Source organism: Telopea speciosissima, chromosome 11 (assembly GCF_018873765.1).
Source record: "Telopea speciosissima isolate NSW1024214 ecotype Mountain lineage chromosome 11, Tspe_v1, whole genome shotgun sequence".
Classification (NCBI taxonomy): Eukaryota; Viridiplantae; Streptophyta; class Magnoliopsida; order Proteales; family Proteaceae; genus Telopea; species Telopea speciosissima.
The window spans coordinates 52,846,300-52,862,294 of record NC_057926.1 but is presented as its reverse complement, the minus strand read 5'-3'; the positions used below and the strand labels follow the sequence as shown (position 1 = coordinate 52,862,294).

The 15,995-nt window shown below is 40.7% G+C and overlaps 1 protein-coding gene and 1 long non-coding RNA gene across 2 annotated transcripts in view; both read left to right on the top strand.

Annotated features, from left to right (window-relative positions):
* The window catches only part of LOC122645331 (protein HEAT INTOLERANT 4-like), a gene marked incomplete at its 3' end in the record, with an annotated part of 29,243 nt that extends 23,082 nt beyond the window's left edge, over positions 1–6,161 (top strand). Inside the window, exons 15-16 of the mRNA XM_043838645.1 lie at positions 5,415–5,422; positions 6,096–6,161. Of these exons, the coding sequence (XP_043694580.1) occupies positions 5,415–5,422; positions 6,096–6,161 (74 nt within the window). The remainder of the gene's footprint in view (positions 1–5,414; positions 5,423–6,095) is intronic.
* A 33-nt stretch (positions 6,162–6,194) lies between these two features.
* On the top strand, positions 6,195–15,243 carry LOC122646863. The gene is made up of 4 exons (XR_006330710.1): positions 6,195–6,265; positions 8,758–8,766; positions 13,055–13,058; positions 15,233–15,243. It is a non-coding gene; the product is annotated as an uncharacterized LOC122646863 (long non-coding RNA).
* Positions 15,244–15,995: the final 752 nt, after the last annotated feature.

Below are 15,995 nucleotides of genomic sequence, written 5' to 3'. Positions count from 1 at the left end.
TCTCTATCCTCATGCTATATAAAAAGATCATGGCTGGTCATTGCAACCATGAATTACAACCAACAGAATCAATCTCCTTTTGAGTTCATTACTTGTTAGCAAGTGGCCTTGGGTGGATCTCCAAAGGTTGGGTTATCTTATATATCTTATTTCCTTTTTTCCTCCATCATTTCTTACTATTGGTTCACTGTTATTTTTTTTTTGCTACTATTGGCTGTTGCTCACCATAAATCCACCTTCAAAGCCCTCCCAATCATCCATAAAAGCCTTAGCCGATAACATCTATCAACCCTCGATCAAACCCTGTCGACTCTCTTTCATCACCACTAAAACCAGCCCCTAACCATTCCATTGAAACCTACTATCGACACTACAACTATCACTTACCTAAGCCTCATAGCCATTAGTATCCTGGTTCGTAGTCAATTTGATTACACCAACAAAGAAAATATTTGGACGAGTAACAATCAAATAAATAAGCTTTCCAACCAGCCTCCTTTATTGATCTTTATCCACAAATTCTTTGTCATCACATGCCCTATGTTTTAGATGAGGATCCACAAGGTTATCAACCAACCGGCTTACTACCCAACATGCCAATTTCAAATAAAAGATCAATCACAAACTTTCTCTGAAACAAACCAGCACTTTTGTTACTATGAATAACTTCAATTCCCAAGAAATATCTAAGTATCTCCAACTCCATCTAGAAATGTTGATGTAAATATTCCTTTGACAATGTTCAATATCAGAAGAGTCATTACTAAAAATGATAATATCATCAACATATACAACAAGAATGATGACCTTGGAACCATGATGATGAACAAATACAGAGTGATTAGAGAAGCACTAAGTGAGTCGATACCACCAATAACTTTATTGAACTTGTCAAACCAAACAAAAAAACATGGCATACCCAGTGCACGAGGCTCCCACCACTACGGGGTCTGGGGAGGGTCATAATGTACGCAGCCTTACCCTTGCTTTAGCGGAGAGGCTGTTTCCAGACTCGTACCCATGACCATGTGGTCACAATGGAGCAACCTTACTATTGCACCAAGGCCCACCTTCTTGTCAAACCAAACACAAGTAGACTATTTCAGCTCATAAATAGCCTTATGAAGACGGCAAACCTTGGACGCATTCTCCCCCTGAGATACATACTGATGTAAATAGGTCATTTAGGGCTTATTTTAGTGGAAATAAGATTTGGGTTGGGTTATATATGTGTTGGGCTTTTGATCCCATAGGTTTATTTTGTAATTGGCCAGTTTTAATGGGCCTAAAATATGGGTAGAAAGTAGGAAAATGGGATTTACTTCCTTAGTTTAGTTAGAGTCCTATTTTGAGTTTGTTTTCTTTATTATTTCATTTTCTTAGTCAATTTAGGTTACCTTATTAGTTAAGGATAGGGTTAGGCCTTTCCTTTTAGTGTCTAAGTCTATTTTTGAGTCATTTATATCAGTTTTTTAGGGAGGCTAGCATTGAACACAAATTTGATTAATGAAATATTGGCTTTGGCCTTTATTAAAAATCCTAAGATAGGTTGGGTGAGATGCCCAGGGCGAGCTGAGATAGCCATCCCCTTCCCCAACCCCCTCCATCGATCTCCAATCAAACTCCACTCAAGTTTCAATTCTGCCATAGCCGATCTCTTGAAGAAACATATTCAGTTGTTGGAATTTCTTTGCAAGGTTCAAGATATTTTCAAACAACAAGTAAGCCTGAAATTGAACTTCTGCAATTATTCTTCTTTCCTTCTAGAAGGTTACATGTAAGGTGAGTTTCGCGAGAATTCTGCCCAGCCAAATCTAACCGTTAGAACCTGCTTAAATTTTGATCGAATCTTCCTCAAACCCTAAGAGAGACTTTATCCAAATTTCATTACCATCCACCCAGCTAATTGTCTGAAATTACCCTTTTACCCCAGTCCTATGTCTACTAGGATTCCTCAATTACTTCAGATTTAGGCATCTGATTTAACAATAACTTTCAACATCTCTTCTCTCCCATATAATCCACACACTCCTAAATTAACCCTAACATCTAACCCTAGGTCCCATCAAACCCTAACCCTAATTTTACAATTTTCACATATTTGACCTAACCGAATTACCCATTTAAGAACAGATCCTGGTTATTGGCTTCTAGTTGGTGTTCTACCAATGTAGAACTACATTACATACCCAGAGGATGCTCCATATATACCTCCTCCTCAAGATCACCATAGATAAAATCATTTTTGATATCCAGCTAAAACAGAGCTAGTCAATATTAATTGCCATGGATATAAGTACACGAACAGAGTTAAGACGAGCCACTAGAGGAAATGTCTCAAAATAGTTTAACCCCATTCATCTGAGTATACCCTTTGGCAACCAAGCGAGCTTTAAGACGCTCAATCGAACCATCTAGTAGGTACTTGTTTGTGCACACCCAACAATTCGCACAAGCTCCTTTTTTGGGGTTAAGTTAGTAAGGTCAAGGCAAGCTGCCGCCTTATTCTCCAAGGTGCTTTGGCCTCGGTGGCACATGCTCTCCCTAGCGCCATGGTAGCAATAGCAGCAGCGTCATAATTAGAAGAAGATGAAGATGGAAGGGGGAGCTGGAAGAATAAGAAGATTGAAGAAGCAGTAGCAGTGGCACCTACAACAATTGCTGCCAATGAAGAGAAGTTGTAGTGGCCACCGCCACTCCATCATCGCTACCTTAAAAGAAAAAAAAAAATAGAGGGGAGAGCGTACCTGTTTGAGTTCTAGCGCTGCTGCTACTCCCTTCAAGGCTATCGCAATGTCATTGAAAACAGGCAGCCACAAAGTGGTGATTATTTCGACATTGTGAATAGAACATGTTTCTAGGCGGACGAGTGGTTTTTGCTCTGCTATTTCCCCTACCCTCCTATCCTTGCTTCTAGAATCCATCAATATCAAGAATCCTCTCAACTTCCCTCTTTAATTAGTATTTATGGTAGAATCCATTGAGAATGCTCTCAACTCCCCTTCTTTAATAAGATATTTGTTATTTAAAGAAACCAACATATAAATTCATGGAGTTTTCATTCATTCACCAAAACTGGCAAAGAGGGTAGCAGCTCTAAAAAAGATAAGGCTCTTTAAAATTGAGCATAGAGCATCGTTGGTGTGTGTGTGTGTGTGCGTGTGTGTGTGTGTGTGTGTGTGTGAGAGAGAGAGAGAGAGAGAGAGAGAGAGAGAGAGAGAGAGAGATGCGTCCATTTGAGAAAAAACTTACAAGAAAGAGGCCATGATTGACTTGATGGAGAAGAGAAAGGGGGCACTGGGGTAGGGTCTCACCGGAGAAGAGGAGTAGTGAGTCGTCGGTCGCCTTCCGTTGCTGCAATCACTAATGGAGTTCTAAAATCTGAAGCTTCAGTCGCCAGAGCCGGAGAAGAAGGGGACAATGTTAGGGTTTCAAAATCCAACTCCAAGTGATCTGCTTCCGTGCTTGGTTTCGTATTGTGAACCTGAAGGGCGAGGTCGATAAGTTGATTAGGCCTTATTTTTTTGACGGGGAGGATGGGGTAGGAATGTTGTGGGACTGGGTCCCACGGTGTAGTAGGTTGGGGAGTAGGGGTGGGATTTTTACTTTCCCCATGAACGGTAACCAAAGTCCTTTATTTTTTTAGGACTTTGGATAGCATAGGGGTGGGATTTTCAAGTGCCACATTAGCAGACAAAGTATTTAATGATGTTCCTTGAGCTTTTGTAAGTTCACCACCCCAGGTTAAACAAACAAGGTTGAGGTGGGATTTTGAAGTGTCACATTAGCATTTTCCCACCTACCTAAGTCCATGTCAAACAAACGAGGCCTCAGGGATTTAGGGGGTTAGGGCAAAGGGAATCGAATCAAACTATTAGTTTATATTTTTTTTAAACATAAACTTATAATTCGCGTTTTATTTGTGTTTAATACTCTGAACCTTAAAAGGCGCATATAAAAGCGTATTAGTGGATTCATACAGAAAAATGTGTTTTTTTTTTCAAATATACGTTTGGGTACGCATATAATATGCGAATTTACTAACTAAGAACATGTCTCCATTTATTTACAACCTCTAACCAGTTATAACTACCTTACACCTCATATTAGCCGAACTACTATTCCACACACATTAGGACTCGTACGCGACTCACATGCATGGCTCCCTTGTATCCAAGTCAAGCACATAGCACCCCCCTTCTTTAATTAGTATTTGTGGCATAATACATCGAGATTGCTCTCAACCCCCCCTTTCTTTAGTAAGATGTTTGTTTATTTAATTTTATATATTAATTAATATTCTATTTTATTATAACCAAAAGCACAAGAGTAAAAAATTAGTGTATAAGTAAGGGTTCCAAAGTATATCTGGACATTTTAAGATTGAAATTATAAAAAATCTTAGGAGAATACATTAAAAAATACTAAAGCACCTAGGTGACGCCTAGGTGGGTACCTTGTCGCCTAAGCGCTTAGCTGGCCCTCGAACATCTTGGATCGCCTAGTGCTTTGACAACTATGAATCCAACAAGGCATCCATTTCTACATTCGAAGCATTCTTCCAACTAGGGTGCGATAATGCATCCTGGTACTTAATAGGTACAGACACAGTAGATAAAGAAAAAGCAAAATTGCGAAATAAATGTGGAAGATGAGAAACAATAACAAATTAAAAAATGGGATAGGATTTAGAAAAGTATGTTGTAGTTTCAAAAAAGGTAACATCAGCACTAACAAATCGCTGACTCATGACATGATCATAACACCGATAACCTTTCTGAGTACAAGCATACCGAGAAATACACACTTATCTCTATGCTGTTCTGGATGTAAACTAGGAGGTGCAGTGTCTCCTTATTTAATTGTTCTTCCAGACTTCCAGTAATTGTTAATATTTTTTTTGGTTTACTTGCATATGTAAACTGTATTTGAATTATTCAGTTGGATTTGGATTTGACGAATCTGTGCAGATGTTCAACTTTTGTTTTTAGGTGAAACCAAACCCAACCACACATTTCATGCATGTATACATTTATTTTTTTTATAATACACGTTATTATTAATTATTATTCCTCTCTATTCTCCTTTGAGGCTAAAACATGACCCTTCCCTTCAACATTTCCTTGCAGTTAAATATGATCAAATGCTTTACTATTATAATTGGGAAACTAGTTGAGTACCCTAGCTCATCTGGTTATGTTCATTATGTATTATTCTGTTTTAACTATTCATTTTTCTATTGTGATTATACTGAGGAAATTGTGCAATACAATTTGTTGGGTGTAACTGCCATTGGGAAAAATAGTGAATGGCACTGAACCCTAGTTTATCTTCCAGACTCTTAGATAGCCGGTAGCCCTGACCCTTCTGCTAGCCAGTAAATGTTTTTCCCTAGCTTCTGGTTGAAGCAGAATCTTCCTTTTTATTGTTCTGAAATCAGCTTCCTGAAGCTTGATTTAACAAAGCTTTTGGAGAAACACATCATGCTCGTTGGGAAAACCTCTTATTTCCAGTTGAGACTGGTTTGTGACGTGCACTTGGTCTTAATCTAGCCCTTTTTCTATGCCAATGAATGCATTTGTGCATTCCATACACAAATTGCCCGAGTTACTGGGTTCCGTCATGGTTTTAGTAATCGGTATCAGATCGGCCGATACAGTTTTTGACTGTGACCAATACCTGACCTAGACGAATCACCCGATATGGTTCTGATGTATTTTTTTGATGAATGCTGTTTTGATCTGGAATCGATACTGATACATCCTGTTACGGCTGATATAGTATTGGTATCAAGATCGACGGCGACTGATACCATGAAGTACATTCATGAGAACCAGAAAGGTCTGTCTAGTCACTAATGTATGGGAAATGGTCGAGATTTAGATACTGTGGAGAAAAGAGCATACTTATCCTTGCAGAAAGGTATTCTCTTTGGGATATAGGAATGAAATGGAAGTATTTAGTTTTGCTTCTAGTACACATAATTCTTGCATTATATATTGTATAGTTTGTGTTGCATTTTTTGATTGAGATATGGTATCATATGTTATGTTGAGATGCTAATTTTGAATGATATTATGGAGCAGAGTTTCACCATAAATCGGTACTATGGGAAGGCTCATTATATTGTGGATGATGACGGCTACCCACGAGATTCAGATTATTTCCATAGGAAAACACAAACCTCTCTTCTGTGGCCAAAGTTGCAAAAATAAGAGTTTGAATACCACTTGTAAATAGTCCAAGGAGCATAACAGGTATAGGGGTACTCTTGTAGTTGATTCTTTCTGAGTTTGTTTAGTGGTTTTCCCTTTACGTCTAAGGGGCCTCCCTGCAGGATGTGATATGGCTCAAAAGGATGAACCAGATATGGACAGAATGTGGAGCTGAGATTCTTTGATACTTTTGATTTGGTCAATGAAGAATCTTGAGACCTGAAGAAGTTTTAACAGTTTTGGCATAATTTGTTTGGCCTTCTTATTTACTTCTTATTTTATTTTTAATTTTAAGGTATGCTATTTTGATTGACTTCTTTGTGCCTGCTTCCCATGGTTTGAGGAGTTGGTATCTGATTTGTATCAGAATTGTCAGATGGCAATACCGGTTCCAGGTCGATCTCATATCAGTGGATCAGTATGCACCAATGGTAAAAAAAAATAAAAAATCCTTTTTTTTTTTATAAGTACAACAAGGGTAAATCTGTCCGATCTGACTCAATTTAGGGCCATCCTGATTGGTATCGGCCGAGACCGATCCCGATACCGCTTAGTAAAACCAAGCCTTTTCTTGTGCAAACACCTGTTAAGGCATAAATGGGGTATGAAATTGAAAAAGCATTTGAGAGTTTGAACTCTAAAATATATATGAACTGAGTTTCCTTTCATCTGCTCTTCTCCAACGCACATCGTGCGGCTAGGAAACCCTGAGCCACACGCCAGTAAACATCCCTATGTGCTGGCGTGTGGATTGGAGACTCCCCAGCCGCATGCTGCACACCGTGCCGCATGGGAGAGTAGCCCAATCTCTATTCCTTCACCATGGATGGAGTTTTGACTTTCTCAATGCAGAGGTGGGAATGTAACAAACTCAACAAGTGCAGAAAATGATATCATTCACATGTGGTTCTACTGTGGGTGAAAGAAAACTTCCGTCAATGATAGTGCAGAAAATGGTATCATTCAAATGGGGTTCTAACCGAAGAACGTCACATTTTCTTGGCTCTTTTAGTGTGACTAGTTCTCAACATGGGTTTGCACTTAACTGCTCCCATGCAATGGCTCTGAAGTGTAACAAACTCACCAAGTGCGCAGCTAATAAGGGCATAGGCTTCTTGTTGCCAGGTATCTTGCGCCTTCACCTGGGAAGGAAGGTTGATAAATTGGGAGGTTTCTTGTAATTCAGACATGAATAATACCTTCAAAAACTTGTTGGCTTCTGTGGCATACAGTGAGGCTGGCAACAAAACAGGTTGCCCTTCTTTGTAACTGACTCGAAACAAAAGAGAGGAATCCCAAGCCAGTATAAGCATCCCTTCAGAAGGGAACCCCACTCCCCTAAAAATAGTAGAAATGTTTCATGTGGGGGAAGTGAACTGCCTTCCAAATATAGAGTGGGGCGAAATGGTCACCCCACCCTATGATGCCAACATGCATGCTCACATTGGCTACCGTGTGTGTGCAAGGGCCACACTCTCCACAGAGAACGTCACCAAAAAATAATTATAATATTTGGTGCATGGTTTTAGATTTCTATATTGTATTGATATCGGCCAAGTATAATATCAATACAACACTGAAATGGATCTATAGGTATGATCAAAAGTGATTTTTTTAAACCAAAAAAATTGAATAAAAAAAAAAGAAAAAAAGAGAACTTTATCCTCTTAAGTATGATACACTACCACCTTTAAAATGCATCAAACAGTGACCACTGCACTTGTCTTGAGATGGTGAAAATCCCAAAAAAGTATCATTTGATCTGGAATCAGACCAATTCAACTGATACCATTGAACCCACTGACCCACTTTCTCTTCCATTGTTTCTATTTGTTTTTTGGTTCCTGAAATCCAAAATACCATCACAGGTCCCATTTTCTTCTCTAACACCCCATTTAAACCTCTTTTATTTCTTCATCTCTCCCACTCAACCAAATCCAAATCCAACATTTGAAAATCTTTTCATTTTCTCTTTGATTGACAGCGAAAGAAGCAAGAACAGGGAAGGGGGGCCATGGGACTTTTTCTTCTTCTTTCTCCTCTTGCAACCTCTTTCCTGCAACTCCACCCCACCCTGCTCCTTCAACCTTGTATGAAATGCAAGCTCTGAGTCTTAGATGAAACTATTCTGAGAGATTCTTCCGATTGCTTCATTTTTTCATAGCTCGGAACCATCTTCTTAGACGTCGTTATTGTAGAAGAGGAAGAAGAGAGAAATTTGTTGGCCTGGGAAAGAGATCCGCAATTGTCCCTGGCGTGTTGATGGAGGGATCTGAAGGTGTAATTCCATCTACAGAACCCTTGATCCTTCATTGCTTCCACAGCCCCAACGCTTGCAGCCACGATCCAAGCTTTGCTTGTCAAACTCATTTTTTGTTCTTGAATCAGTGGTGGTCGGAGGTTGCAGCGGTGGAGCAGAAAGAAACGAAGAAGAAGAAGAAATGGTGGTTTGTATTTGGGATTTTACCCTTAAGAGTATTATGGAGATTTCACAGGGTAATTTCATCATTTAAAAAGAATTAATAGACACTTAACTACAGAGACTAACGGAGTGGACTAAGTTGAAATAAATGCTTAAAAATAGGGGGTGTCTATGACATTTTGACCAAGTTTGATAAGTTTATAAGATATTGGATACTTTTAGGGGGTGTCCGTGAAATTTTCCCTAATTCTTTTAACATTTCGTTTTCTCTCCTTTTTGGATCCAGATCCTCTATGGCGCGTTGCCCGTAATGGCCTAAGTGGCACAGACTGAGCCACACACCCAAAGATTGCCTTACCCCTGCCCAAATGCCTTGCCCAAGTGGGGGTAAGACGGTCATTGCACACGCAGCCCAGTTTGCGCCGCATAGGCCGCTACGGGCAGCTGCGCCGTAGACGATCTAAATTGCTCCTTTCTAGCTTAATTTCTTCTTCGTTGGCTCGCGGTTTTTTTGTTTTTTTAAAATTTCACCAAACGTAAAAAATCAAAACTTTTTATTTATTTTTTCATTGGTTCTTAGAGTTTTATTAATTTATAATATAAAATAGGGAAGCAGTTTTCTGTACGGGAGTGTGGCCCTACGCCAGCACTCCTATGTGTCTATCTCTCTCCTCCTTAAAACAACGCGACAGAGGTGTCTTGTCACATGGGGAGGAGAGAGATAGACTCATGAGAGTGTTGGCGTAGGCCACACTCCCGGACAGAAAACTTTTTCCTATAAAATATTCCCATTAGTTAGCTTCCTAATCTATCACAGTTTCCTCATCAATCCATCTCCCTCTCACATACGTATTATGTAAGGAATTCAAACCTATAAATAAAAGGCAAAACTGATTCAGCGAAGACATAGATATCTTCGTTGCAGTATTAATTATTAGATCCACTCTAGAGATCGAAGATGACTAACAGCAGAGATGGTAGTCCGATAATCAGGCGTGAAGATGATGATGATGATCCATCATCATCATCATTAATAGTGGTGAAGGTGTTGATCAAAGTGTTTTCTCGACTCCCCGTGAAGTCCCTCTTCAGGTTCAGGTGCGTAAGTAAAAGACGGCTTCATATCATATTCAATGAGGATCCTCTTCTCATTCACCTTCATTCTCAACAATCCAACTCCAAACCACCTCTTCTCTTTTCCTTATCACTTAACCCTCCTCCGAAGAAGGAAGAATTTGGTATTGATTATTCACCACATATTCTTCTCAAATCTTCCTTCCACATGGAAGGCAGATTGTTAAGCAGAAAACTCGATCTGTGGTCGACAAAGAATAGTTTATTACCTTTCATGTTATGTACACATGTTTCGAACTAATCTGTTTTCGAACCATTGATGGAGTTCATGTCTGCAATCCAATCCAAGTACACATGAACTCATAACGTACATTGCCACCACTTTACAATTTTGGTTTTGGATATGTAGAGTCTACCGATGAGTATAAGGTCGTTAAATTGGATCATTATGGACAATGTAAAGTTTTCACTTTGGGGATGGCAAAGGATTCTCCTTCTTCTTCTTCTTCTTCTTCTTCTTATGCTTCTCATCCTTGGTCTTGGAAACTAATTGGAAATTCTCATCCTTGCCGTGTTGAGCAATATCAATGCATGTCCAGCTTTCGTGGACGGAGCTATTCATTGGCTGATCGACCGAAAGGGTTCGGGATACCCTATCGATGATATCGAACACACAATCTTGGCGTTCAATTTGGAGAGTGAAGAATTTAGCTTCGTTCCACCTCCTACAGATTGTTCTCATCTTACTACATCTACTTATCGTCCTCGCTGGGGTCTCCGATTGGCGGAGTTGAGAGGGCTACTCTCCCTTTCATGTGTTTCACGTGGTGGTAAAATGGAAATATGGATGCTGAAGAAAGCAGCAGCCTACGACCACAATTATGAGACGACGACGATGCCGCCGCCGCCGCCGCCGCCGCCGCTGACATGGGTAAAAGAGTATAGTACTGATCTGAGTACCTTGGATGATCGATACCGTAGCTTTAGCGGGAACTATGTTCCCAAGGGCATACAAGATGATGGGAATAAGGTGCTTATTGATACGGCCGAGGGATTGTCGTTCTATTACCGTCTCCAAACTGCAAATGTTAGTGAATGTATTTGCGAGAATGAGAGACGTTTACCCTTCAGTTTATATACGGAGAGCTTGTGCTCACTCAAACATCTACTGCAGGTATTATTTTGTATTGTATTTCTACCTACTTACTTATGGATCGTGATGATCTACGTTGCGCTGCCTGTAGCGGCCTGTGCGGCCCAAACACATCGCCTTGCGCAATGTCTGCCTTACCCCTGCTCAGGCAAGGTGTTCGGATAGGGGTAAGGCAGACATTACTTGCGGCAATGTGTTTGGGCCGCACAAGCTGATACGTACGGGCAGCACGTCGTAGACGATCTGAATTGCTTACTGACTTACTCAGATATATTAATGGGAGAATGTTCTCTGTGCCGCAGCACAAGTTGCGCCCAGGCACATGGGCCTGCCACTTGGGGGGGGGGGCAGGGTGGTCATTGCACCCACCCCCAATGTGCCCAACTGCTGCGGCACAGACAACAACGCCCCTATATTAATTAATATTAAGGGAAGGTTTTGCTGCCCCGTCACTAGTTTGGATCAAGTTGGGATAGATCCAAACTCTCCATGGGGTGTGGGCTCTACACACTAGATGTGGATCCTACACCCCATGGAGGGTCCAAATCTGTCTCATCAATTTAGATTCCCGGGTTGCGTAGGGGCATGCAACAGGAGGGGTGGGGTGGTCATTTCACCCCCTTTACATGTGTGTGGTTGCAAGGGGAGACACGGGAGCAATTTGAATCATCTACTGCCAACCTGCCCTGTCTTGCCGTGCTGCGCAGACACAACAAGGCATGCAATGATCGTCTTACCCCTACTAGGGCAAGGTGCTCGAGCAGGGGTAAGGAGGTCATTGCACGCCTTGTTGTGTCTGTACGATAGGACGGGACAGCCCTTCCTGCTCCTACATGTGTGTGGTTGCAAAGGGGGGACATTGGAGCAATTTGGATCATCTACTACCGAGTTACCCTTGCTTGGGCAAGGTGCTCAAGCAGAGGTAAGGCGGTCATTGCATGCCTTGCTGTGTCTGTGGGCAGGACAGGGCAACTCGACAGTAAAGGATCATATCTGGATCCAACAGGGGAGAGAGACAGTACGTACTAATGCTTTTATTATTTTAAATTGATGTAGAGAAGTTTCACATCGTGTGATCAAATAATTCCAGAGTTGGCATACACGTACCCGCCAAGCTATGTAGTACGTGTATTTGCTCTTTATTGCAATCCAAAAAATTCTTATGGGGGATATCTAACAAATTTTAGAGGTCACTTTTTGTTGCAATCGAAGGGAAGAAATTAGAAGCATGAGATAAAATTGAATTAGAAGCAAAAGCCATTCTTTGTGGGTTGGAATTTGCTTGTAGAGAAGGTATTCAACGCATTACTTTGGTTCCTAATAATATTACTGGAGGAGAAAGCAGGCAAAGTTTGGAAAGACTGGAAAAGATTCTTACAAAGATTACTGCTCTTCTTTCTGAATTTAGTTGGGCTCAAGTATTCCATGATCGAACATTTTCTACTCAAGTGGCTTCCCAACTTGCTCATAAGGTTGTATTTGAATTAGGGGTGTAAATGAATAGCCGAAATCCGTTTTCGTATCCGTGTCCGTATCTGTTTAGCATTATCTGAATCTGTCCGAAAGCTAAACGGATGCGGATACGGATAGACTATAGCTATCCGAAAAGCTACATTTACATGTAAACGGATAAAATATCCGATCCGTATCCATGTCCGTATCCGTTTAGCACTATCCGAATCCGTCCGATAGCTAATCGAATGCAGATGTGGATATAGCACTATCCGAGCCGAATCCGATCTGTTTACAACCCTAATTTAAATGTGATAAGACTACTACTACAATATATTTTCTTGAACCACCTAAATGGTTCCAACCTGGCTGAATTACCTATATATAATTTTTTTTTTTTTGATGATCAAACAATTACTTATAAATAATTAAGTGACTATTTTATTTTTCTTATAATTCATTAACCTCCTTCTACGTTTATAGATTCCAACTAATGCTCCCTTATTTTGCCCGGGTTTGATAATTAAAAAGGAGTAGAGGGGATGGTAAGGAAAAAAGGTGAGAGAGAGAATATGTTAAAATAAGGGAGAGAACAATTGGAGGGAATTTAAAAAGATTTGTTTCCTAAGAGAGAGAGGGGGAAAATTATCTCCTTCAGTTCACTATTCGGTCAGTTCCCCAGTACCTCTAATAAGGGGGAGTGGATCCCACCTGAGCAAAGTGTTTGGGTAAAGGTAGGGTAGTCATTATGCCCCATCTTATTAGAGGCATTGGGGAACTAGCCGGGCAGGGAACTAGAGGGGATAAAGATGTGAGAGAGAGAGAGAGAGAGAGAGATTAAGAAGATTTGTTTCCTAAGAGAGAGGGATAATTATCTCCTCCAGTTCTCAGCCTAGCCTAGTTCCCCATTGCCTCTAATAGGGGGGGGGGGGTGGACCCACTTAGGTAGAGTGTTTGGGCAGGGATAGGGTGGTCATTACGCCCCACCTTGTTAGAGGCATTGGGGAACTAGGCTGGGCAGGGAATTGGAAGGGATAAAGATCAAAGAGAGAGAGAGGATTTTAGGCCAAAGGTTCTCTACACGACCGGTTCTGTGCATGCCTTGTAACCAAAAAAACGTCTCCCGAGATTTTATTTAAAAACAAAAAATTTAAAAAATATTAATTGCTAATCATAGCCTCCTTGTTTCATTCTTGGATTGAAAGGGGAGACGTAAGTTGCCGGGGAAAGGGGATTTGAGAGTTCTTCCCCCTTTTTCCTTTCTTTTCTATCATGGCCTATTACAAGTACCGTCTAAGGCCTTCTAGGACCACTCACATGTAATCCATTCCTCCTGTGGATCCCACGGTGGATTCCATATGAGTGGCCCTGGAGGGCCTTGGATGGTACTGGTACAAGGGCATGATCCATGCTTAAAGAATACTAACCATCTACGTGGTTCCTACCCTTAGACTCATGGGGGTGTGAAATGATCCCCCACCCCATGGAAAGGTAGAATTCTTGCCCCCCCCCCCATGATGCCATCATGCATTGTCTCATTGGCCACTCCACATGTGCAAACCCTAGAGAGACAGTTAGTGTTCTTTCTCCCAAAATAATAAATTCCGATTGTTGATGTCCATGTATGTCCCCTTTTTGGTCCGACACCAATGGTGCAGTACCCACACAACCAGACAACATTATTTTGTAGGCAACAACCCTTGGAATTGAGAAAGAGCAAGACTCGAGAAACCATCTTTCTTTGGAGCAAGACTCGGGTTGCAAGAACTTTCCTGCTATCTAGACTCTCAGCCAAAGAAATGAAATCTTGAAGGATATTTGGTAAATACAAAATAAATAAATAAAAGGGTATTTGTAGGGATGTAAACGGATCGGATTCGGCTCGGATAGTGCTATATCCGCATCCGCATCCGATTAGCTTTCGAACAGATTCGGATAGTGGTAAACAGATCGGATATTTTATCCGTTTACATATAAATATAGCTTTTCGGATAGCTATAATCTATCCATATCCATATCCGTTTAGCTTTCGGACGGATTCGGATAATACTAAACGAATACGGACACGAAATCGAAAACAGATTTTGACTATTCATTTACATCCCTAGATATTTGTGATTCCAAAAGGAAAGGGAAATTATTCCATTTCTTACGGTCCATTTTCTTCCCATTTCTCTGGATTCCACCATGTATCTTTGGCTCTTAGTCGCCACAATCTTTTGAAGGTCACCCATTCTGACCATGGAGAGCACGTGAAGAAGACGATCTGTGGTTGTAAATGGAGTCATTAGCAATGGGATTGACAGCGTGGGCCCATTGACACATCCTGTTGTCGGTGGTGATCGAAAGCGATGATGGAGTGAAACAATCCATAGCCACAACTGCGCTGATGACGCTCAAAGATAAGATTCAATAATGTTGGGTCTCCAAAGTCTTACAAGTAGACATCGACTTCCACTATTGGGGTCATACTAGTGGATCTTAATTGGCGTCAGTTTTGGAGGATTATTGCATACCGTTACCAAACTAAGCTGTTGCGTACACATAAGATTAACCACAAATGATTGATCCTTGTGTCTGGCTAGTATAGGTAGCATTCCGTGGGAACAAAATCCTCTCTAATTCCCAATGCTGCAGTGCGGTGTAGTTTGGGGTGGAGATGTCGATACTTGGCAGCTCGGATATTCAATGGTGTCGAGCTTGAGAAGAAAGAAAGGGACAAAAAGTCAATGAGCTCGGACTGTTGGGCAATTGGAGAGGATTTAAATCCCATTCCGTGTGTTTAAGCTTATCTTTGTTGATTTGTAATTTATGATTTAAAAGAGTAAAAAGAAAAGGGGGGAAAAGTGACTTGTGGATTCTATGCTTAGACACAGGGCATGCGAAATAACTGTCACGCCCCGACCAATGGAAAAGTAGAGATTCCCAAGGGTCGAAAATTAAATTCAATATTCTTCCGGTGATTATTCTGTGGTCCAATTTGAGTATGCCAATTTGTTTGAGAGTGACAGATTAAGACCAATTTATCTAGCGCATATAGAGGATCTATCCTGTGATAAAAGACAAGTAGGTTACCCTTAGATATATCAAATGAGATTTTTTTTTACCTTTTTGTTAACGAGGAAACCCTCGAACCTACTCGAGTTTAGGGTTTAGGCCCTAGGGAAAACCCTGGTTACATGAAGCTTCCCCCACTGCCATGTAACGTTTCATTTGTGTTTGCATTAGACACAAATATTGAGGGCAAAATGATCACCCCGCACCCCTTGAAATGTGAAAATCCCACCTCTGTTGATCCTTTTGCGAGGGTTGTGATTGACACAATGCTAGTATAGGGGCCATGCTACCATGCAGGTAAGGGTGTTAAACGATCCGGTTTTGATTAAACCATTTAATTAAACGGTCTCAATTTTGAAACCATAACCGAATATATTTATTAAACGGTTTCACGATTTCTATTTGATTTTATCACATTTATGTACATCAGAGAATGTTAAACGATCCGATTTGATTTAAATCATTTAATTAAACGGTCTAAATTTTGAAACCATAATCGAAACATTTAATAAACAATTTCATGATTTCGGTTTAAACGGCTCGAAATAGTAACACAAATACTGTACTAATAAATCTTTCCTTGGTCTCTGTCACTCCCCTTATAAATAGATAGCTTACAGGA